Source organism: Labrus mixtus, chromosome 2 (genome assembly GCF_963584025.1).
Source record: "Labrus mixtus chromosome 2, fLabMix1.1, whole genome shotgun sequence".
NCBI classification, from domain to species: Eukaryota; Metazoa; Chordata; class Actinopteri; order Labriformes; family Labridae; genus Labrus; species Labrus mixtus.
In genome coordinates, this window is record NC_083613.1 from 27,966,636 (window position 1) to 27,991,185 (window position 24,550).

The 24,550-nt window shown below is 41.0% G+C and overlaps 4 protein-coding genes across 12 annotated transcripts in view; 1 reads left to right on the forward strand and 3 right to left on the reverse strand.

The window, feature by feature from the left end:
* Nucleotides 1–7,304, reverse strand: part of LOC132991239 (uncharacterized) — a 7,409-nt gene extending 105 nt beyond the window's left edge. The window contains exons 1-3 of the mRNA XM_061059923.1: nucleotides 6,795–7,304; nucleotides 3,660–3,974; nucleotides 1–1,931 (exon numbers count right to left, since the gene is read on the reverse strand). The exon at nucleotides 1–1,931 is cut by the window's left edge and continues 105 nt beyond it. Coding sequence (XP_060915906.1) covers nucleotides 1,758–1,931; nucleotides 3,660–3,974; nucleotides 6,795–6,920 — 615 coding nt within the window. The 5' untranslated portion in view covers nucleotides 6,921–7,304 and the 3' untranslated portion in view covers nucleotides 1–1,757. The remainder of the gene's footprint in view (nucleotides 1,932–3,659; nucleotides 3,975–6,794) is intronic.
* A 3,044-nt stretch (nucleotides 7,305–10,348) lies between these two features.
* si:ch211-113e8.11 (uncharacterized) lies at nucleotides 10,349–12,284 on the forward strand. Its single transcript, XM_061059952.1, has 2 exons — nucleotides 10,349–10,703; nucleotides 10,802–12,284. The coding sequence occupies exons 1-2, from the start codon at nucleotides 10,621–10,623 to the stop codon at nucleotides 11,514–11,516; spliced, it is 798 nt and encodes a 265-aa protein (XP_060915935.1). The 5' UTR covers nucleotides 10,349–10,620; the 3' UTR covers nucleotides 11,517–12,284.
* Nucleotides 11,856–18,823, reverse strand: zfp91 (ZFP91 zinc finger protein, atypical E3 ubiquitin ligase). The gene is made up of 12 exons (XM_061059942.1): nucleotides 17,955–18,823; nucleotides 17,593–17,630; nucleotides 17,330–17,449; nucleotides 16,854–16,887; nucleotides 16,477–16,587; nucleotides 16,296–16,391; nucleotides 16,014–16,199; nucleotides 15,735–15,785; nucleotides 15,465–15,543; nucleotides 14,165–14,279; nucleotides 13,961–14,060; nucleotides 11,856–13,843 (listed from the first exon to the last, which is right to left on the reverse strand). Exons 1-12 carry the CDS (start codon nucleotides 18,389–18,391, stop codon nucleotides 12,859–12,861), a joined length of 2,352 nt encoding a protein of 783 aa, XP_060915925.1. The 5' UTR covers nucleotides 18,392–18,823; the 3' UTR covers nucleotides 11,856–12,858.
* A 1,733-nt stretch (nucleotides 18,824–20,556) lies between these two features.
* The window catches only part of rbm47 (RNA binding motif protein 47), a 34,713-nt gene continuing 30,719 nt past the window's right edge, over nucleotides 20,557–24,550 (reverse strand). For all 9 annotated transcript variants that reach the window (XM_061059992.1, XM_061059986.1, XM_061060016.1 and 6 more), the window contains one exon: nucleotides 20,557–23,846. In XM_061059992.1, coding sequence (XP_060915975.1) covers nucleotides 23,595–23,846 — 252 coding nt within the window. In that variant the 3' untranslated portion in view covers nucleotides 20,557–23,594. The remainder of the gene's footprint in view (nucleotides 23,847–24,550) is intronic.

Genomic DNA, 24,550 nt, shown 5'->3' on the forward strand with positions numbered 1-24,550 from the left:
GCGCTGGTGGCGCGTTGGTTATCCCCATGTATGGAGGCTGTAGTACTTCAAGCGGGTGGCCCAGGTTCAAATCCAACCTGTGGCTCCTTTCCCGCATGTCATTCCCAACTCTCTCTCTCTCTCCCTGATTTCCAGCTCTATCCACAGCCCTATCTGTCCAATAAAGGCCCCAAAAAAAGCCCAAAAATAAATCTTAAAAAAAAAAATTAAAAAAAATCCTGCAGATTTCTCTAACAAGCTGCACGAACAGAAATGTGGTAAAACTAGGATAAATATTGGAGATGCTTTTGAAAAATGGATAGAGGTTAGAAGAACGCAGAAAGGTTTCAAGACTGATAGAGAACTGGCTAAACACTGAAGCTTCAGTGTCCGCGACATGTCAACCTGCATGCACATCGACTCGGAGGAGGAGGGGGCGGGGGGAGACAGCTCTCGCAGTAGATATTATAAACGCTACATGTCAGAGTTACATATTGCTCCTTGAATGAATCTTCTACAAATAAACACATTAACACAATTTTGATTAAAGCTTCAAGCTGCAACTGACCATTGGATAAATAACAGTCTGTCTTTACTTTCATTAGACTGAATTCAGTCTAAATAAGATTTGTGCTTGAAAAACGTTTGTGTCCCTCTCATCTGGCTTCTTAGTTTAGCCAAGGGATAACTTTGTTTTAAATCTTCAGAGACTTTGTCATGAACAGTGACAGCTGAAACATATCCATTGTACAATATGAATTTAAGATCAAATGTAGAACTGTTATTTCAAACGGTTAAAATATGCATCAAATATGAAAAGAAAAAGACTCAGATCGTTTATCCCTCAAGTTTAAATGTCTTTTTACATTGTACAGTTTTTACATCCCCTCTCTGCTTGCACACATGCACGTTTGTACGCATTTAAGTTTGGACTTTGGAAGTGCTTCACTCTGATGAGGACTCTCATCATTCATTGCAAATAAAAATCTTAAACATAACAAAACAACAACAATGAAGAGTAATTGAACATTACTTAGAAAAATCAAGCAAGAAAGAAGGAATACATTCGTGTAGTAGCTCCATGTTAACACCAGAGGGTGCTGTTGCACACATTTTCTCTCTTCATACACTTCACATCCCTAGATGATAATCTATGTGGAATGATTTAAAGCTGTAGGATTCATAACCACACATACTCAGAGTTACATTCTGGTGATGTGGCATGAATTTAAATGTCCTAATTTTCATCAGAATGTGCCCCTTGCTGACTATATCCCGTCAGCTGCAGAGGATCCCGTCAGTATATCTTAAAATTAGAACTTCAGCTCTATCAAACTTGAGTATGCATGAGGGGAAACAATGAATGTGACTGTGTCATCAGCATGTTAAAAATATGTATTAATCATTCTGTGTACTCAATAAAAGAACGTGAGAGAAATAAAGAAAGAAATTCTGCATTTGAACAAGTAACAAGTTAGATCAATAAATAAAAAGTCGTATTAGAACCTGTCATACAAAAAACAAATGTTGCATAAAGGTGTGATAGATACGAGTTGTGTCTCTTGTTCCCTCCATGTCTAAGGCCTCTGTTTATGAGGGATTCTCTCTTTCACCTTGTCAGTGCAGTACATGTCAGTTTCTCACTGTGGCCCCTCTTTAAGCACGTGGCTCCATCTCTTTCCTTTCACCCCCTTCACTCACCTCTTTTGCTCCTTAACGGCTCTCTTCTCTCACTACTCCACCTCACTCACTCACACACACTTCCCCATGTCCTGATCTCATCGTCTCACACTCCTCGTGCTCCTGACTAGCCTGGTCCTCACTCGCTCCTTGGCTGTAATGGCAGGCAGGGCTTGCAAAGTGGTGATGGCAGTCTTGGTCCAGTAGTCCACTTCTTTATAGATCCGGTACACCCAAAGCTTCAGCTCAAACAGACCTGTTGGTCCGTCTAACTGTAAAAATAAAAAAAATAAAAAAAAGATAAGTTATCATAAAATTAATTTCTGACCAGCACATTCACTGTCAACATACACAAGGGTTTTTCCAAGGAGTGGCCACCCTTAGAAGCCAATCCATTATTGGTCCAAAAATAAGTTTTATTTTTGTTAACAGTGAACTTTAAGGTCAGTATGAAAAAAAAAAACATGATAAAATTGTGATCATGATTTTTCCACACAAAAATCACATGATAATTTTTTTATGTACCTCGCACTACTTCAGAGTTAGTGAGAGGTTTGTATATATAAACTATATATAGCTTTGTATATATAAACACAAAGAACTTTCTGTGTGTTTGTTTTCCACTGCCAGTCTCTTAAAGTATAACTTGGGGTGCATGCTGGGTAGTTTTGTTTCTACTCCAGCCTGTTGTGTTCACTGTTAAATCGTCCCTGCAGCCTTTGCTTTTGTGTCTTCTGGGTCTCCTGGACTATTTAGTTTGAGTCAGCTACTCGCCAGCATTGGTTTAGTTCATCACTTTCCATGCATTATTTAGTTTAGGGAGCTTGTTTTAGCTCTTTACAATTTCTTTGCTTCCCTCCCCCCTCCAATCTATCACTTGCAATTTTTGTAGTTATCCTTCTGGGATAACTTTAAGGCACCCCTGGGTGCATCTGTGTCCCAGTGTCCCACCCTCACCCCTGTCTTCTGTCACCAAGCAGAACTTTGAGTAGACTTGCAGTAATGACTAAGGTGTATTCTTAGTATTAAAAATATAGTATTTGAAGTATTATTCTAATAACTAAGATTCACTTTATTGATCCAATGTTATTGTTTTCCTATTGTTCTGATATACCTATTATAAGATTATTACCTAATCTTATAGGTGGCCTGAGAAAACCATGTCTATTGTTTTAATGTTCATTTGAAGTTTTAGTTAAAGTGATGGAGAATAATTTAGATCATCTCTGATGCACAGTGGCGATTCGAGAGTCTGTTGGGGCCTTTGGCAAAAATGAATTTGGGGGGCCCTTTAACTGGCGTTCATCACCATCCTGTCTGCCAGTGCTCCGACACTTACTCCTCTTCCTCTTTCTTTTTTTTCCCCTATAGACGGATAATTCCTCTTAATTTTCCTTTGATTACTTTCATTGACAAACTTCGGTTTCACATCAATAACGCTGCAACTCTTAGCAGGGCAATGACAGTGAGTGCTATCAGATGGGGGTAGGGAGGTTTCCTACTGTTGTAGCCAAATTTGCAATTTTTGAGCTGCTGCTGTGGTTTAAAGTTTGTGAGCCCTCAGGGGCCCCCCTATTGGTCTGGGGCCCCAAACAGTTGCATGCCTTGCCTGTTGAACTAGCAGCACCTCTGCTCATGCAGAGTAATAATAATTGAATTGTAATATATCAAGTTCCATGGTAAAGTGCTACGACAGTAACGCCTCTGTTACTACCTCTGAAGGCAGCAAAGATCACTTCATCCCCCAATCACACCTCCATAGTACTTACATATTGAGGGGCTTGGAACAGAGGGCTAATTTCAAAACCAGCCTAAAACTCCTCCAAGGAGCTTTAGATTAGAAATGATTAATGGAGACGTTGATGGTAAAAAAATACTATTTGGATATGTGCATGTTGGGGCACACACATACTTTATGCCACCCTATATACATCACTACGCCCAATCAAAAGAGTCTGGATATGCCCCAGATCATAACACCTGTTAACATCAGCACCTACCTCTAACCCCTCCCCACTGGGAGTCATGCCCGCCGTGCCATCCACCGCCTTGAGAAGTTCTCCAATGCTGATTATGAGAAAAGACAATCTGTCTTTCACCATCTTCCTCTGAGTCTCGTACTCAGACTTCCTCCCGTCGTCAAGCTCTTCTTTCTCTTTGGCGAAGGCTCTCTCCATCAAGCTGCGGCACTGCAGCAGAGCTGAGTGGAGACACCAGAGCTTGTCCCTGGTGTCCAGCTGGGAGGACGGAAGAGGGACGGACACAAGACGACCGTCGGACGCAGAAACATCTGCAACGAAACTTTCCCTCTTCCTCTGAGATAAAAAAAAGAGAAGAAAAAAAAGGGGGGGGGGGTGCAAATACAGAAGTTGTAGAGTGAAGTGCATGGGTGGAAGATTAAACCTTGCATTCTTTCAATTACTAACCACACTGATGTCACTTTTGACCACAACTTGGCAAGATATTGAATCTCTCTGAGGCAACAGGGATTTATCCTAATCCGAAAGGAATTTGTTCAGGCTCATTCACATTGCCTCAAAGAATAAAATATAACAAACAGAGACAATGGAGGAATTTTCCCTCAGCCTGATTCCGGTAAGGATTTATTAAGTCAACAAGTAAAAGGTTAAGATGAGCAGCTTCAAATGACACTCGAGAACCACAGAAAGAAGGTGAAAAAGAGAACTTTAGAACGTGCAACACACACAAACAATACTGCTCAACACAGTATGCTTTGAAAGTTGAAACAGCATCTGAACTATATTCTTGTAGAGAGTTAGACGAGAAGATTGGCCATGCTAGCACATCAGTATGATAAATATTAAGCTTCAGCCTGCAGGTGATTAGCTTAGCTTAGCATCAAGACTGAAAACAGGGGTCACGTCTGGTCTTGCCAACTATGAATTATTATTTTTATGAATCTGGGAGAAATTGGGAGTTTTTGAGATGCTGGTAGGAGGAGTTTGCTCGGCTAGGTGTTACAAGTATTTATGCTCAACTTAGCTAAATTAAGCTAGCTGCCTGCTGGCAGAGGCCTTATTTTTTATCACACGGGCCTGAGAATGGTATGAATCTTCTCAACCCCCAGCAAAAGGTGACAACATCAATTCACCAAACGTTTAATATTTGTAATGTAAAAACACATAATCAACGCTGTGTATCTTTGATAAACACAGCATGGTAATGACATCACCTCTGTTTATCTAAGAACCATTTTGTTAAGACGTGATCTGGCAGCTGAGATCAGGGATCCCTTCCCAGGCTGGACTGTAGCCATAAAGCTTTACTTGTGTGACTTGTGAATCCCAGAGGCCTCCTTGTGATATTATACCGAGGCGTTAATGTTGAACCCTGTGTGTGGAAGGTAGCAGTGCGACAGAGTGGCCGAATGTGACCTGTAAGCTGCGAGAGTCAGCGAGGGCGTGGATGGTTATTGCACAAGCTGCAGAGGAAACATGATTCAAGCAGTTTTTGTTATGGCAGGAAGGAATTCTGTAGCCTGAAGCAATATTCTCATGCACCTTTGTCTCAGGTGTAGACCAGCTCCTAGTTATGCTGCTATAGACTACCGGAGGAACTGGCACCTAGAGCTCCTCTCTCTCTCCATGTCTCTCTCTCTCTCTCCATGTCTCTCTCTCGCTCTCTCTCTCTCTGCATATACAGTACATCATATTACTGCATGTATCAACCCCCCCCTCCCCACCGGATTGTTGATGGACGGCTTGCCTCCTTGCACCCCCTTGCTCCCTATCCCTCTTCCTGCATTTTATCCCATCTCTCCCCCTATCCCCTTCCAAGCCCGGCGCAGTCTAGGCCTGTGAAGGCTGTTTCGTCATGAGCCGGGGATCCGGCCGAAGATTTCTGCCTTTTAATAAGGCAGTTTTTTTCTTACCACTGTAACTTTTGCTGCTTTGCTAAAGTGCTCATGATGGATAGGCCGGATCTTTGTAACATAACAATGAGTAAGGTCTTTTACCTGCTTTTTGTAACATAACAATAAGTAAGGTCTTGAAAATGATTTTGGAGGTACCAAATTAATGTTGCAAATGCTTTATTTCCTGTAGTCGAGTGACAACTTGTCTGGAAAACTTAAAACTCTGCCTGAAAAATACTTGCTCTGCATTGGATTATTTCAGACCCATGTTCAAAAACTAAACTAAATCCAACATCAGGGACACATCTAAGGAGGGAAAACAAAAGGGAGCATGCTAAGAAAAAAAACCTATCCAATAATTCATGGTGTGTTCACTGGAATGTACAGTTTCTGTTGCCGTAGCTTTAGTGGGCTACAAAAGATTTTTCCAAAATAAAACCCAAGCCCAGCAAAAGTCAGGGAGAAGTGTTCATGCAGAGGAAATCTGAAAAGACACAGAGAGGATTCACAGAGAAAGGTCAAATCCTCGGAGTGAGGTGGATGAAGTTATCTTGCCAGGCCGCTCCCTCGCTCCCAGTGAGGTACATAAAAGGAGGGATGAGACAGTGAGCTGGCAGGAAACCAAGAAGTTTTAATAAACTGCAGCTCACACACCTATAGGCAAAAGAGACGCAGGCTTGTGGGAAAGAGATGAAGGCTTCGTGCCCAGGCATTGATGAGTTTGTGCCAGAATAAACGCCCACCTCTGTCATTCCAACGAAGTTCACCCCCTCCACTCTGCATTCTTACCCCCTGCTGTTCTAGACATAATTTCCTTCTCTGTCACACACACACACACACACCCACACACACACACACACACACACACACACACACACACACACACACACACACACACACATCCATGCGCTTATCTTCTTTTTGCACACGTCCTTTTCATCCTTCTTTTTGTTCTGTCTCACAAACACACGCAAACACACTTTGTCCATGTATTAATAAAAATAAAATAAAAATTTAAACGTAGACATGAGCACACACATTTACAGAAATGATACACACACAGAGTCACACACATACACTCAAATGGAAAATCTATTAATTTTCCATTTAACCTTGTCCCAGTTTTCACTCTCCTTCACCCACACACAAAATGTTTTGGGTTTTTTTCTCCTCTCAGTTCCTGCTCTGCCAGTCTCACACTGGGATCCATGCTTCAGGTAGGTAGGAATGTAAACCAGTTGCAAACTTTCTCCATACTCACATAAAGTTCCAGTAAGATGGAGCACTCGTGGTGCAGCTGCTCGGCTATAGCTACGGCCCGGTCCGTGGTGGTGCTTGTCCTGCTCAGGCCTGAGCCGGTCATGCCTCTGGTCCGCCTGTCTGCCATTGGACCATCTGCTGACTCTATCGGGAAGTCACAAAACTCACACGCAGCTAGAGAGAAAAAGCCGGGGCCCCCCCCCTCACCCCCCTCCTAATATACACCCCTGAACGCCTCCCACATCCCGACAACTCGACAGCTCACGGTTTACCTTTTTCTTCCGCTGTCCTGTACCGAGACAACGCACTTTTAATTAGAGCGGAACACTACACTTAGATAAGGTTTCGGTAAAACGAGTTCCTTCGCTCACTGTTGCTGATTGTGTTACACAGTTTGAAGCCAATTCTCCGCCCTTTCTCCCGGGAACCTGATGCCAGGCGGGAGGAATTTAACGGGACACGCGGGGGCGGAGAGAGACGCGGACGGGAGGAGGGAAGAGAGCAAGAAGCTGAACTGACTTCAGCCGATCTTATCGGAGTTACTTGTTAGTGACAGGACCGAAGGTGGTCTAATTTTATGAAGGTTGTTGCTGTTCTGTTTCAACCTGCCTACCGGTAGGCAACTTAGAACAGCCTTAAATGTAAACGATCACAGAGAAAGCAGCATGTCTCTGATAGGATCAGTGCCGATTAGATCCTGTTAGGGCCCTGGGCAAAAATTCACAGGGGGGCCCTCCAACTAGCATTCATTATGTCATAATAAATAATCTAACACCAAGAATAACATCGCAGAATGGGAACTTTTTTTATTTTCAAAGTTCAAAACCTTCATTTTCCTTTGGTGACTTTTAAGAATGTTAAGCGAAGCAATCAAATGAAGACCCTAATAGTTAAATTATCTAACAAGGCTTGCGCATGTTTTGTTTTTAAAGAGTAATTTGAATCTCATGTGCCTAAAGGGACAAAGCTTAAGATAAATGTGTCAAAGATTTACCCCATCATTGTCCCCTTGTACCTCTCCCAATGCCTCAGATGTAAGCTCCAAGTGGTTTAGTTCCATAACAAAAACACTGCACCACAGTTTAGATTTTGTAAGTGCAATTTCATTTTAATTTTGCATTTCTCAGCCTCTTCATTCTCAGACGGACTCTCCCTGCTAAGGTGTACAGTGTATCAGTCTCTATAGGGACCCTTATAGGTGACATTGTCACGGTAACTCTTCCCCCTACAGGTGAACATTCACATGTCAGACTCCATTTAAAAAATCACAAGAATGTAATTCATGACAAATATGATATATCAATTAATATATGTACATCCATTTGGTGGTTAATAAAACATTAGCCTATTTGATCTTAATGTTTATTCATGTTAAATAGGGTCTTAAAGCATCTATTAACGTAGCATATTAAAATAAATATGTTGGTTTATATGTTTTATTCTTAAAGCAACAATCTACTAATGAAAACACCAATACATTGAAATGCTTGACAATAAGGCAAGATTAAAGCTAACCATTTTTAATGTTCAGGATGAAAGAGACAGAAATATCTTGATGATTCAAGCTTCCAAACCTGTGTGAACGGTGTCCTCTTTTTATGTCTGTGGACGAGTTGTTGTCTGTTTTTTTGTTTTTGGACATGCTAGAAGCCAGAGTTAGAGAGCATATGAGCAGTCTAAATATTTTAGTCAAGTGCCTTGAAGGACACATTCTTAAGTAATGTAAATCTTTTTGACAGTATTGAGAACTTTTATGTTCAGGCCTAAGTCTGTCAGCTTCAGATGTGTCCATGTTTTCCACTGAAAAGTATTTAACAGGAGAGCATTGACAGTGAAGACATTGTGTAGCCACTGATAAGCAACAGGAGGAGATTTTTTTTCTGTTCTTAATTGAAATCATTAATTTTCTTGGCCAAAAACAGTCTTGTGCGGTTTTGGTAGCATTTGTGTTTCCAAGGTTCCAACTTGATCAATGGGGACAAAGACCATTGGCTGTAATGTTAATTAACCTGTGATGTTAATTAATGGTATTCAGATTACCCAGAAGCAGAATAACAAGAAGGCTATTAAAACAGTTATGTTGTACTCAGCTGAACTTTTGTCCAATTAACATTGCAAGGGGGCATTCAAGGACTAAATTCAAAACTAAGAAGTAATATTAAAACCACCAATCCTCCTTTAATTTTTATATTTGAGTTTTCTTCTCCATTCAGGAAAACCAGACTGTACCATGCCATACTTTAGACGGACCCATGACAACAGTAATGACTTAAATGTTGTATTTTCTTTATGAATCTCACTCTCAGAGTATGAAGACAATACAGCGACTATAGGCTGTATGATGACTGCAATGGCTTTGAAAAATAAATATGAAATGATGATCATATAATAGACATCGTTTCATAACAGGAGAGCAACAGGTGTCACCAAAGACAGTAATGATAAGTTTGTTACACTAGACTGCCAGTAAAGCCTGCGTGCATGCTTCCAGAGCGCTGTCACTGGCAGAGAAGGAGAGCAGCTGCTGTAACTGTTGGAACACCTGTGTTTGACAAGTCAACAAACTCAGAATTATAATTCTATTTATAAGGCTTGTTTAAAATAATTTATAATTTACAGAGGAAATGAATTGCACAGGTTACAGCACTGATACAGAACATTAAAAAATAAAATAAACATACACACATTGATTATTATATATTTTACAACTAATAATATAATAACTAATCTTTTCTTGTGAGATGTCAATTTTGGGCTTCAATATTCTAAAATTGTCTTTACTTATTCCACATATACAAAATCTTAGTTTAGAATTATTTATACAATCTTTTGTTTATTATATAATATGTTGTATGATTAATAAAAAAAATAGACCTTTAGCTCAATTCAACCTTCTAACTTTTATTGCAAAACTATAAACTTACAAAATATCAGAATCAGCTTTATTGGCCATGTATGCTTACACACACAAGTTTTTTCTTCAGTAACTATGGTCTCAATGTACAAAAAGTATAACTTTAAATATAAACATAATATAACCAAAAAGACTAACAGAGCTAAATATAAAAATATATTACACATTATATAAATATTAGAGTACATAAGTGAAAAAGTGCTCAGAAGTCTACAGCAGGGGTCTCCAACAGGTAGGTTCTCAGTAGCTCGCCTATAGGTTGACCGACTGTTTTAAAAATAAAAATCTGACGACGGTAAATGCACCTCTTCCCACTATTCATATATTTGGCCCATAAAAACAAGTAGTACTAATGTTTTCTTGGACATTGATGTGAATTTAAGATTATTGATAAGCATTGGCTTATTGCAATTTCACACATGTGCAAACAGTAGCTTAATTCAGCTGAGCTATGTAAATAAATGCAAGGGATTTGATGCAAGTAGCAAGTAATAAAAAAAAAGGTTGGAGACCCCTGGTCTAACAGGTTCATGAATAAATGTTTGGGGTTTTTTTGTAATGTTTTTTTTAAAGTGCAATACCACGCCTGTGCTGTAGGTGTCAGTGCAGGCAGCGGGGACATGAACAGTCGCTGAATGACAGAAACGAGACTGTAAATATTAAGACCAAAGACCAGAAGCTGCTCAGCTACTATGAAACCTAGATGTTTCTTTTATAAAATAAAAAGAAGAAACTGGAATGATTGAATATATTCCCGCTGTGATATCCGCTTGAATTCACCAATTAAATATAACACTGTAATACTAGTCGGATGCAGTATTTGCGAGTTTTGACTTTGATATCTAGCTGAGCAGCCAGCTACTTAGCGAAACAAGCTTTACCCATAGGCTTTACCTTGAATAAGATAGCAAACATGAACTCTCTGGTTGGCTATGGGGTGTCCTCGGAGTCTGACAGCGATGGAGAAGTGGATAATGCAAACAACGACGCAGTTTGGTACGTGCTCATTTAAAAAAAACAAAAACATAGGCCTATATTTTTGACTATACGATAGTGATTGTAACTTCTGTCTCTGCTCTTCCTCCTCCTTCAAGTCGTGTCAAGGAGATGCGTGATGAGAAATCAGCTGTCAAAAGGACCCGCAACTTGTTGGAGCCTGGTTCATCTTCCAGTGAGTCAGGCAGTGAACCAGAACAGGAAGAAGACCTCCAGCCTTCATCTTCATCATCACCACCACCACCACGTCATCCTCGAACAACAGCAGCAGCTCTTTCCGCAGCCCACCACCAGCCAAGTCTTCCTCCTCCTTCTTCTCTGGGTTTGCTCACCTCCTACAAATTGCCTCATCCTTCCCTAAATTCCTGCTCCGACAGCAGCGTGTTTGCCAATCCTTTCAAGGCCCAAGCGGAACAGAAGCTCAGCGCCTTGCAGAAACACGTCCCCCTCACAATGCAGGCCAAACCCTCCCAGATAGGAGGCAAAAGGGTGTGCGTCTCCTACAGGAAAGATGGGAGGTGCAGGTTTGGCATCAAATGCAAGTACGCTCATGACAGCGACCTACAGACCACAGTCACTCCTACCGACTGCCTCCCCCCTGCGAACGAACAAACGCCAGCGTCCGATTCGGTTGAGGCAAAAGACGGTGGTTCCGCATCCCAGACCCTCCAGCTAGAAACGAAAGAGGAAGAGTCAGGGGGGCAACAAGGGAAGAGGAGGAAGATTGGACTGAGTAACACCATGATTCCCCCCAAACGAGCCATGAAGCAGTACGCCATGATTCGGGACAGAGAGCGACTCAATATGTCCTGATGGGATTCTTTATAAGCCGTTACACGTTTCTGTCACAAAGCAATAGTGTTGAGATGACGTGTATGAAGGTTTCCACAGCACATTGTGTGATCAATAATGACTCAGGCTTACACATACTGTACATCTGGCAGTTTCTCTTCTCCACATTTACACTCTCGCACATGTTAAGGGCCATTTGGTTTGAAGAGTTTGGGACTACTGGAAGACTACTGATCGCTTAAAAGTCAAAAATTATAGCATCCCCACTTGAAATTAAAAACATAAAAACATATATATTTTCAGTAAGTTGTTTTTTTCCCCCCCCAACACAGAGTTCTAAAGAAGTCAGTGAATACATGCAAATGTTATGACGTTTATTGACATCATATAAACAAACATGTTTTGTGTTTATCCTACCACACATCCTAGATCATTATATCATAGAGGTGCAGATTTCAGTATTAGCTCGTGTTCTATGGTTTCTACACAGCTTTGCTAATTAAATTACATTATGAGTCATAGATTATAGAAAACAACTCTTGTGCTAACTCAGTGACTTTTTCTTGCTGTTATTTTTATAGGCTCATAAGTGATTAAAACGTGTCCTAGGTCACCTTTTGGCATCCTATAATAACCGACGACTTTTTGTGAGTAGAACATGTATGGATTATTCCTCCTTCAAACTGAACCAGCGAAGCTTCCCTAACATCTGCACAGATGTTACTTACCAGGTGTACTGACACTATCTAAAACAAGTTAAATATGCATATTTTTAGACTTTTTTTTTTTTTTTAACAGGGTAATGAGAACTCTTTTTGTCCTCTTTAGGTCTATAAATGTTTCTATTTGCCTCTTTAGGTTGTATGCTGTTCTATTGTTTCCTTAACCTTACCAAATAAAGGCTGTACAGTGAGAGCTGGACAAATGAAGAAAAATAGCTGCCTATTCATTTTACAGAATAATTACTCCACACATATGTGGGTCTGTTCATAGCTTTCTTGTTTGTGTTTGTGTGTTAATTAATAATATAAATAGTCAATTTATTCTGATATCATCAGGAACCTTGATGCCAAACACTTGGCATTCATGTGCAGTATGTAACTAAGAGGTATGTTATTTTATTGCATAACAGCAACAGCTCTGCAACATAACCTCAGCATCATTACATACACTCACATAGAAGGCTAGTTATGTTTACAGGACAGTATGTACAAAGGCAACAACTTACACATACAGAGACATACACATCTTTCCCTGATACAGATATTCTAAAAAGCTACCAAATCTGACTATGAGTGAACAGTATATCATATATTAGTGATCCTACATTTACCCCAAACTGTTTTAGTGCACTATTCTTGTTCTACAAGAGCACCTGCTGCACGTGCACCTCACTGCTGTCTGACAGCACCTCCTCTTGACCCGACTGCTCCCAGACCACGCTGTCCTCCTCCACGTCTTCTGTCTGATGATGGGAGCCGACTGACTGGGAGGAAGACGAGAGCACCGGATTGTCCAGAAGAAAGCTGCCCCTGTTGGTGGAGGCTGGGGACTGGGACAGGAGAGTGGGGCTCTGGACGGCTGTGTGGAGGGCCTGAAGCTGCTGCGAGCTGGCTAGAATGGGGATCTGCTGAATGTGGGTCTGAGACTGGCTGACAGGCTGGAAGGTCATTTGAAGGATTTGAGTCTGCCCGTGGCTCTGCTGCTGAGAGGAATAGGACTGAAGAGGCTGCAGTTGGGGCTGGTGCTGGGTCACCACTGAGCCAGAATGGAGGGTCAGCTGTTGGATTTGGGGATGCGACTGCTGAGCCGCCTGCACGAACTGGACGGGCATCTGTAGCTGGAGGTGAGTCTGTTGCTGGTTATCAGCCGGCGAAGGGGGGTCGATAGGGGACAGGGCAATCGTCACTGGCACCTGCATTGTATGGAGGCTCTGGTCTTGTCCCAGTAAAACCACCTGGTGACTCACTTGTTGGGTCATATGACCCATCTGGGACACCTGAGCCAGTTGCTGCCCGACCTGTCCTTCCTGGCTCAGCTGGTCCCCCTCACAGTCCTGCCCTACTTGGACCACATCCAGGCTGGTGACCTCTGCTTGCATGGGGTTTCCTGAAAGCTCCAGTAAGGAGGCGGGAGTCGTGATGAGGGCACCAGCATTGGCTGCCAGCGCCTCAGCAATAAGCACCTCTGGGTGACTCTTGGCCTTATGGGCCACCACACAGTCCTTCTTTTCAAACTTCTTGCCACAAATGGAGCAGGAAAACTGATATGTGGCATCAGCATCGTGCTTCTTCATGTGCCAGTTTAGAGACGCCTTCTGACGACACGTGAAGCCACAGATCTCACACCTGCGGGGAAAAATGACAGGAAATGGCTTGAAGTAATCCAAGAAACGTTAAGGATATTAATACACATTCAAACAAAGAGAGTATAATAAGTGAGCTAGTGAACACAGGAACACTCACTGTAGGGGTTTCTCTCCTGTGTGGATCATGCGGTGCACAGCCAGGTTGTGGGAGCTCTTGAAGGCACGAGCGCAGAACTCACAGATGTAGTCCCTCTGGTCTGAAAACACAAAATACTTCAATATAGATGTGTTTACAAATTACTTCATAATAACTACAACAATGAGTAGTCAGAAATAGATCCTGCATCATGTGTATGTGTACCTGTATGGTGCTTTGCGTGACGAAGCAGCTGCTTCTGCAGGCGAAAGAGCCTTCCACATGAGGGGTGAGGACACACATACTTCTTCTTGAGCAAGTGCTGGTATTTTATATGGTGCTGGTGTGCAGAACAAAAGAGAGACAGACACAAACAGTGAATCAATATCAGTTCGATGTGATAGGTAGATTATGACAGCTCTCAATTCAAACAAAGGTTTAGGTTTCTTTTTATATTTTCATTCATCATATTTCCATCACAGCTTTAATTTAACCTTAAGACATTGATAAAAACGCTTCAACAGGAAACAAACAAACACCTTCTGTTATGGATATATTCTTTAGGAAGGTCACAGGTTTCTTTGCTCGTCAGGAGCTACTGACTGCACCTGTGATGTTCTCTCTCAGCTGATTGCACGATGACAATCAGCTGGGCTGGGAGGCTCTATAGGGAGGTGGACGTTTCCCTGCTCAGGTGGTTGTGTCTACAGAGAGTCAACACCATCAGTTGGCTTTCTGTGTTTTTGAATGAAACTCTCAGTTGTGTGTATTTTTTGACGGTTTTTTTTTCAAGCCATTTGTGACTCCTTCCATAAACCCACTTCTCTTTTGTTTGTAGCTCTACTTTATGTTTGTCTATCACTGATAGAATCAGTGTGTGGTTTTGGAGGGCTGTGTTCTTCTGCCACCTTGAGGTAACCCAAGGCCCACTTACTTTGTACCCTAAGTGCAGTGTTTTGTTAGTTTCCTGACTCAAGCCCCCCGTCATTCAGCAACTGGGGGAGAATGTAACACTTTTCATAATGCAACTTTTAACCAATGAGTCTACCAACAAAAATTTAAATAAGCAACATTCAAATGCCACTGTGTAGGATAAAAAGTAATCACAATTAGACCCTCTGCGGGAAAAGACGCAGTACATCTTATTTCCTTTCAGATCTAGCCCTGTACATGAGTAAGTAGATTAATGTATCATCCTGCTTTATGTTAACTGTCGAACAAAGAAGTCATCGGGAATCTTTGCAGTGAACTTTTTTTGAAAGGGGCTCTTTCATCAGCGTGAGGTAAATTGACCTACCTCGTGGCCCCGAGAGTCGTTGTGAATAACCATGTAGAAATAATCGATCTTATTCCTGATATTCACGTTTCCTTTTGTAGGTCTCTCAGAGGCATCAGTATTCATTTTAATCTGTTCAATCACTCTGTTTTACACAGCCACTTTAAATGGTGTAAAGGTTTAGAGTAGCCAATAAAGTTCAGTTTACTAAAAAACCCTAAGGTGGGCAGTGTGTTTTCTGAGACTAACCTGTAAGTAGCGAGGATGAGCCAGGACCGTCCCACATCCCTCCATCTCACAGCGTACATACTGCACTGGAGGCTTCTTCCTGTGTGAGTGAAACAAACGTCATCCAAATGACCATCATGCTAACATCAACAAAACGGAGCTCATGGACATATATTCAAATATTTTGCTCACTGTGTCAGTCACAAATGAAATGATGAAATGATGAATGGACAGTTCATTAAATGATATCCCAAAGTTCCAAAAAGCCCAAAAACACAAAAAGCACTTCACCTTCTCTTTGGCAGCCGCGGGGTTTTGTCATCTTTTTTCCGCCGACCTCTCCTGACACAGAAAGAGGAAAGGCTATTACAAAATCAAACATTTCAATAAAAAAAAATCAATACCTTGTTTTCAGAGCTGAGCATATGTCTGTTAATCTGCATTAATATTTTTTATTATTCTATTACATAATAAAAATACAATGTGATAACCTAATATTCACATCCAAACATAAGACAAAAAGTCAAATCTATTGACAACTTGATACACATGAACTGGTTCGGTACTTACTTCCTTGGTCCATCCGGGTCCTCCACTGTTTCCTCTTCCAGCTTTACTTCCTCTTCCACTATCTCAACGTTCTCTGAACCTTCAACCTTGATCTCAGCAACCTCTCTCTCTTTTTTAGGAGCTTTCTCCTTCTCTTTCTTCTCCTTCTGCCTCGGAGGAGGTCTGCGCTTTGCTTTAGGTACATCCCTGAATGAGAGGAGGGATGGTTCAATTATTTAGTTGCTTACTAAAAATATGAGGCTTGTGTGTTTTTCGGTGTGTCAGACACAGACACACACTCACCTTTCAGCCCTCGGGTCATAGCTCTGATCGTTCAGGTCATCTCTGAAAGGAAGATCTTCATCAGTGCTGAGGCCCAACTCCTCCTCCTCTGCACCACTGAAAGCAAAACAACAAGTCACTTAAAACAGGATTCCCTATTGTCTCCACAGCTTTGAGTGTACGTGCTTGAGGTAAAGTGTACCTCTGACTCTGCGGCTGGAAGCTCAGGTCATTTAGGTCGTCCTGGAATGGAGGGTCTTCATCATCCAAGACTGGTACAGCAACATCCTCACTTTCCTTCTCTTTCTGTTTACTGCGTCAGCATAAGTCATCATCAAACACATTTCCAAGTTGTCACTCAGTCACACATTATCAAGCAGTGGCAATGAGTAACATCCAAACCAGCTGGTGGAAAAGCGGTGGGTATGTGTCTTTTTGTTTTTGTGCATGTCTGAATGTGTAAAGTTAATTTGTACATTAGCCTAATTTGATGCCGTTTTGTGAAAGCAAACAACTCCAGCACATAACGCTTAGAATATTCATGTCATGTTAGACCCAGAAGCAAAGTAATGTACTTACATTTCATTCTTGTCCTTGACCTCGTCTTTGACTGCTGCACAACAAACAGGAAGACATCATGAATTTGAGAAAAGCATCAAAAACACTCTGAGCCTCTATACAATTTTATTTAAGATGTAACAATAATTCATAAGCATGATGTGAAAGCTTGAAATCATGAAACACAATAGCATGTTACTGTAGTTTCCTGCGTTCTCTCTGCACGAGATATCTAATTTAGTTGGAAGGGACCACACACATTTTTAACGAGGCATCACTGATCCCATTACACAGAAAATCCATTACCATAACATCCCCTATCAACTGAATAAGATGCTTCTGCAGGGTTTTTTTTTCTCCTACAGATTTAGTAGGATCCCTGAAGAGCAGCAGTACGCACTGAGTGTTAGTGCTGCTGCATGCTGTACCATTTAATTTGTGAACTATAGGCCCACACATGCTGAACCATTGTCACTTATTGTCAACAGGTCGCTCACCAGCTGGATTCTCCATTCCAGGTTCGGTCTTACACACGGGCTTGGCAGAGCCGCGGACAGCTCTGCCAGACGGGGGCTTGGCACGAGTCTGGGCTGGCGTTTGGCGTTTGGTGGGAAGAGCTGGAAGTGAGGGATCAGACGCATGCCATCAATTATATTGTGTGCCATGAAGTCAGCTTTGAAATGCACACTGATTACACTCATAGATGTGTAGAATTAAAAACTTCAAATAGTTGATATAGACACAGAAGAGTGCACACTACCTTGTGCATCTGTTGCAGGTTTCTTTGGGTCCTCTGAGCTGCAGAAGGAAGGAAAAAGACACTTAGATGTGACATTTTCTCTACATGCAACAACACATGCTGCAATAATGCATTTCAGTTTCAACAATTCACGGAAATGTGCCCATCACTGTAAAGCCAGGTAAGTGTTACTCCACCCTCCCCATGCAGAGCTGCAGAAAGGGGACGAGCCATGCTGAAGGCGTGCTTTTTTTTTGACAGGAACTCACCACACAGACACAAACACACAAGATAACAGTCTGGACTAACTTACTGCAATGTAAACACACGTGGTTGTCTATTAACCAGGGCTGCTCAATTAAAAAAAAAAAAAAAAAACTTACTCTGTGCCTTGAAGGCTGTCACCTGCGACCCCCCCTCCAGCTTCTGCAGAACTCGCTGCTTCTGAATGTTTTTTCCGCTTCGAGTTGGAAACTTTCCTCCGCTTGGACGCGCCGGTGTCCGGATTGGGTTCTCCTTCTTCTCCTGCTTCGTAGTCGTCGTCGTCGCTTCTGCTGTCCTTCAACCAGGCCGGTACTGCCCTTGTTGACCTGTCTCTCAAAACCCGTCCCGAGCTCTGCGGGCTCGACGCTGCTCCGTTAACGTCCGTGACTGAAGCGGAGACGCCGGACCTAGGACGGCCCGCTCCCCGCTCTCTGAGCCCCCTCCGCGGCGTAACGGTCACACTGGTGGTCGGGGTCCGCTCTGAGGCCTTGTCCTCCTCCGGTGCTTCACCTTTATTTACATCCTCGGTTCGGTCTCCCGGCGGTTCCATCACCATAAAGACACTTCAACCCTCCACAGATTCCGCTTACAGTCAAGCAGGTTTGCTGGATATTTCAGTAAAAACGGACCACATCTGTCTAATAGACGTCTAGATCGCAAGCGGCCTTTATCCAACAGTGGTGCATTTTCAGTGATTGCGTAGGGTTCGTCGCAAATTAAATACATATATTTATTGATTTGTAATTGAAAAGTTTTCTTAATTATCTATTCAGCAATAACCCGATATAATTTTAAAGAAGCAGACACTATTTTCGCCTTCTTAAAGCTATAGTAAACCTACTTATTCGTCCTGGCCTCCTGCGCAACCATTTTGTGCGCTTTGTTGCGTCTCCTTTAAGCCAAATATAAACTGAGGTAACATTGAGGAGCGGCAACGAATTTGAGCAGATATACAAATCGTCTGGATTACCCTCTTTGGCTCGTGCACTTTGAGTCAGCCTCGCTGCATTGTATATGAATCTGCGATAGGGTAGGCGCAACATGCGCAGGGCTGTCACTGAGGCATCATGGGTAATGTAGTACAGGGTAAAGCTGGACGACCACGGTTGGACTCGGTTTAAAAAATATATATATATTTTAAGATACATTATACATATAAGATTTATATGGAATGGACTTGAATTCCTAATTTACATTGCAGTAATATATATATATATATATATAGGCCTATATTTTAAAGTAAAAAAAAAAAATCTTGCTTGCAGAATGTTTTCACTGCCACACAAAAAAATAAATAAATAAATAAATAAAAATGTATTTATTTCAGGGCACTAAAAGGGCTATCAAGTAGTTACGTGCTTAAAATTATTTTGATAATTGGCAACACTGACTGTAGGTTTACATCTTCTTGCCTGTGTGTATTATTATTATCTTTTTATCTTTCAGTATTCTAAATTGATTACTTTGTCGCTGAAATGGCTGCTAGTGAAAACCCTACACTAAATATTAAGGTGAAAACTTGTGCGACTGTCTGACGTCTGAGCTATTTAGCACTGCTGCAGACTGGTCTGATGTGGTCTATTGACCACCAGGGGGCAATATTGTCATTGAAATAAACAACTTTTCTCTGATTGGGTATAGTCAAGTGACTTGTTTTGCAATCCTTCTCCTGACTTTGGTCAGTGTGGTAGAGCAGGTGTGATGCTGAAGGACCTTAATAGTAAGACATTATCATGTAGGTAATATTCCTGGGAAATGATGTCACTCCCCTTTCTTCTGTGGAAGTTAACGCTTTCATAAATCATATACTGACCATGAACACATAGCTGTGACGATACATAAACAGAATCATGTTGGGATAGTGGGGGATGGAAGAACCATAAACATATATTAAAATTTTAAATAATAGAGTTCTGAATACCGTTTCTGATAATACTGAAACCAATACTTGTTTTATTTTAAAATTTAAAGTCGATTTTATTTATGGGAAACGATGTGCCATGACTTATGGGTTGAGTTGGCAAACACGTACAAAACAGCTGAGAACAAGAGTACATGTTGAGGGTTCAAGTGCCGAGAATATGACCTATTTTTTACAGATTATTTGTATGATGCTGTACATAAATACAGTGTAACATTAAGTAGGCCTATTGGTTGTATCAATCATGGTGGTTGTTCAGAAGGTTATTTTTCTAAGTGATTTTTGATAATGGTAGTTTAATGGTTTTATGACTTTAGTCGGGCTTCTTATCTGTTTCAAACTTTCCTCTTCAGTGTATGTAAAACCTGAAACAGAGTCCTTATGTGTGTACACACGGCCAGTGAAGCTGATTCTGATTCAGAGTTAGTGCGTAAAGCATTTAAAAACGTTCTCCTGCATGAAGAAGTGCTACTTGTGATCTCAAAAGCTCCCTGACCTCCTCTCTGAGGTTCAACATGTTTCTGGAGTAAAGTTGACCTCCCCCCCCGAGAAGTTTATGAAACACTGCGTTCTCCCTCCTCTCTGAGCTGTGACACATTGCTTAACAGTAGCTGATGTAGGAGATCAGGCTTTGGTTTTCTATTCACAGAGGTCAGAGCCAAAGTCTGCTGCGACACAGGACCTCGTAAGAAACTTCTGACCTGTGTGGCGCTCAAACGAGGGCTAGCGGAGTTAATGTAGAAAGTTTGGTCATGTTTGAACAACAGGAAATAAAACACACAATCAATGACAGCGTTGAATCCTTTTGAAAATGCTTTATTTTTCTACTTTATCACTATAAATATAACAATACAGAACAAGCTTCTTTTTTTTTTTTAAACAAACTTCAGATAGAAAACAGTCTGCATCGGTCTACAAAGGCATAGCAAAGGGCACAATTTGGCAATAAGGCACACACTAGGAAGAGTTAAAATGGTAACACCTATGTTAAACTAGGCATAAAGCGCCACTACTACTGACACCGGGGTCTGCAGTGTGGGTGAAATGCAGGCAAAAGAAAGTCAAGCAGGTGTTTTGAGTGGGAGGCAGAACCAGACAGTTTTCTGCCATCTAAAATGTAAAGACTGAATGGCTGCTTTAATGTGATTTTTTTTAAAACTGTTCCTCCAAAAACTGACATGCCAAGTTGAAAAGCTCAAAGTGACTTCAGGCTGTCACAAAGGTACAGTTTAAAGATTTTGATGTTCAAACTAATATAAAAAGGAGCCATTTTATTCCCACTCAGAACACCAAATCCAGTTCAAAAATAGCATACAGAATATCATATTTAACAAAAACAATACCCTTGAAATTTTAAAAACTATCGGACACTTTGGCAAAAAAAAAAAAACAACAAAAAAAAACACCAACATATTTTTTTCTACGTTTGTTACTCTGACTTTATCCCTAAACAAGATGTAAAATACAGAAAAGTCATATGTTTAAGAATATATTATACCTTTTCTTCTCACTTCATAGACAACACATGTATTGCATATATTAAATATATCCTTATTGTCATCATACAAGAAAATAATAAAAGCAGTTATCAGCAGTTTGTCTTCTAAGTCAAACCCACTTTCAGAGAGGAGAGAAGAAGCTGAGCGTAGAAGACGGAGTGAGATGAGACTTCAATCTTTTTCTTTCTTTTTTTTGGGAAATTAGATCTTTTATTTCTAGTTTTTGGTCCCAAAAAACCCCTGACCTCATATGTAATCTCAAATATCCTCAAAGTCTAACTCGTTGTGTTGTATTTTTGACAATATGTAGTCAAATATATGAGAAGATGATGGAAAATTAGCAAATAAAAATCCCATTTAAACCAAAAAAGAATAAAGAATTAAAGGATTCTATAAGCCAGCAATTCAAATATTTGGCCTGCTCTTGTATAATGACTGTTATCGTCACAGCCGCTCTGTTTGTTGAGTGGCACTTACACGCATGGCTACTTGTTTATTCCAGCTTGAGGTATTGTTCCAGTTTTACCCAGTCCAACATTATACCTGTTTCCAACACACTGCAGAGTTGAAAAAAGTGCCTACTAAACATTCATCTGTTTATTTTTTAAATGTTTTTTTTTTGCCTTATCCACAAAGAAAAAAAAAAAAAAAAGCACATATACCGAGAATGAAAAAGGCCAAGTTCACACTTGAATTCATATTCAGTATTTCAAATCTCTTCACTTGTATGTTGCAATCTCTTGCCTTTTATAAATACGTTTTAAGTGCACCTTGGTCAAGCACAGTTTGGAGGACGAGAAATCATGAGGAGACAGATGGAGTGTTACTGCAGAAGAGTTAAGAGAAAGAGACTACAGGACGGAGAGGTAGCCTTGAGATCGGAACCTTCTTGTCTCAGTAATACCACCAATCTGGATCAATGGACAAATATATGGAGAAAAATCCAATGCGCCAACCACCAAGGCTTCACTTTGCACTAAACAAGGCACAGTGTGATGCGTAGGTGAGCACACATAGTAGGCTATATGTGGATGTAAGGCACTGTAGTCAGGCACAGAAAATGGAGTGTAGCCTTTAGGTTTTTTTTCTTTTTTTTTTGGTTGGCATCGGCAGAAAAAAAAGGAGCGCTTTAATAGATAGATTGCTCCAGTCCATGTGGAAAAAATGTCTCTCATTTCTGTCCATATTTGTTCACCTCAAACAATAAAAAAAACAACAATAAAGATTATACATAAATGAGAAAAAAAAAAACCTAACATCTGTTCAGTCTTAATCCCCTGTAGGTGCAGTTTCTCAGGGAAGAGAAACATCTCAGAGTACATCGCTGTCTACCAGGGGGTGTAGATAAACCACGCAGCCCATCATTTAAAAAAAAAAAAAGCTCTCCAGTTTTTCTTTCTTGCGTATCTGCTCCCCAAAGGAATCTGCCTTTACAATATTACTTAGCTGGCAAGTTTTCTTCAAGATAAATGTTTCCAAAAGTTACAAAGGCAAACTAGAAATAAGCAAGTGAAAAACAACAACACTTAAAACCTTCATTTAAAACACAAATAAAAGTAAATGAACCAAAAAAAGTACCAAAGACGGCCTGTTTGAAGTATACACACTCAACCAGCATGGACGGACAGCATCAACCTTTACCGCATGTACAGTTGGCTAAATTACTATATATCAATGGAAAGAAACAAGAACTAAAAAAACACGTTAGTATTATGCAAAAAGCAGTTTTTCTTCAGTGGTATTCTCTTTCGTCAGTAGTTCCAGTTGTCATTTTTATCTTTTCAATTAAATATACTTTCTTTCTTTTTACCTCCAAGGTTTAACACTCAAAAAAAAAACCATTCTTTTAAGACATAGTGTAAAGGTCTTTCCTGTTTGAGAAAAACAAAAAACACCCCGTTTAAGAGATAAAACTACAGAGAATAAAACATCAAATCTTCTCTTCATAAATACTCGTGTGTGTACCTTCAGTGTTTCCGTTGCCATAGCAACGAGGCGGAAGGGGTCTGAGACACATTAAAGGAAAGATAGCGAGATGATAATTGTGACTGTGGTCGTTGTGAGTAATGCTTGTTTTAAATGGACTGTCCTCACTGTTTTCAGTAAAAGTAAAAACACAGAGCTGCTGCATGATTCAGAATGTCACATGGCCGCTTGAGGTCCACGTCGAGGGCCCCCGGAGGAGTGACAGATATTTGCTTCAAATGACGTTGATTTAGAGCTTTTGGATGTCCGCAAGTTCAAGTGATGTTTTTCTGCATGATGGGACAAACACATGTTGCAGTGGTTCAGTCACAGCTTGGGAAACTTTGCCGTTTTCCTTGGTCGGACCCCCGCCATCAATACGTCTGGTAGACATCGTGGATGGGCAGCTGGAAGGCCGTGGCAGGGAAGGCCTGTGGCACCGCATAGCCCGTGTAGCCTCCGTACGCTGCAGCCGCCACCGCTGCATTCTTCTGCAGAGCAGCCAGAGCCGCTGTGTTGGCGGCATAGTTTGCGATGGGGACGTATCCGGCTCCATAAAGGCCGCCGGCCGTGGGGATACGCTGGACATTGTGCGCCATGGCGTAGACGGGAGTGATTGGACGGCCCTGTGTGAACGTAGGCAAAAGACAAGGAGGATTAGAGTGAATACGATTATTTCTAAAGCTTATCCTCAGGGACCAGCTCAGAGTACATTGAGTACATTCAATGTAGATTCACTCAATAAAAGCTTTCAGCTCTTAGATGTTCTTACCTCGAAAAACTTCAAGGCCAAAGAGTACAAACACAGAATGTTTCATTTCAGACATGCACGATTTCTTCATATAAAACTCAGCAAACCAATCTGAAATCGTGCTGTTTGTGGTAATGTGCAACAATCAATCATAGATTACATTTTTGCCTAGCAACTACATTTCTTAAGTACATAGATGCTACAATCCTGGACAAAGCTTCACAAGCCACCAGACTGATATAAGAGTTCCAAATCTCAGAGTTTAAAGAAGCAGTGTGTGTGATCGAGGGAACTTTTAGCAGAAAGAGAATATAATATGGATGCTTTCATTTAAATAAATTCACCTTAAAAAAGAAGAGAGAATCTTAAAATCTAGCTCTATGGACACTTGATTCAGCTAAATCCTATACACCTTTAGTCGTGATGTTTATGCAACTTATTCATAAATATCAAAAGCATGAATTCACCTCAAGTATCTCTTATGATTGCCTGATGCTCTGTAAGATATTTATGCACAAAGTAACCTTTTTAATCATCCTAAATGTAATCTTAGTAGGTAGGGTTTTATATAATCACTGT

Coding starts and splice junctions, on each gene's coding strand:
- zfp91 (XM_061059942.1), bottom strand. CDS start 18,391: ATGGTGATGGAACCGCCGGGAGACCGAACCGAGGATGTAAATAAAGGT. Junction 15,786..16,013: donor GACCCGGATGGACCAAGGAA/GTAAGTACCGAA, acceptor TTTCTGTGTCAG/GAGAGGTCGGCGGAAAAAAG. Junction 13,844..13,960: donor ACAGGAGAGAAACCCCTACA/GTGAGTGTTCCT, acceptor TTTTCCCCGCAG/GTGTGAGATCTGTGGCTTCA.
- si:ch211-113e8.11 (XM_061059952.1), top strand. CDS start 10,621: ATGAACTCTCTGGTTGGCTATGGGGTGTCCTCGGAGTCTGACAGCGAT. Junction 10,704..10,801: donor GCAAACAACGACGCAGTTTG/GTACGTGCTCAT, acceptor TCCTCCTTCAAG/TCGTGTCAAGGAGATGCGTG.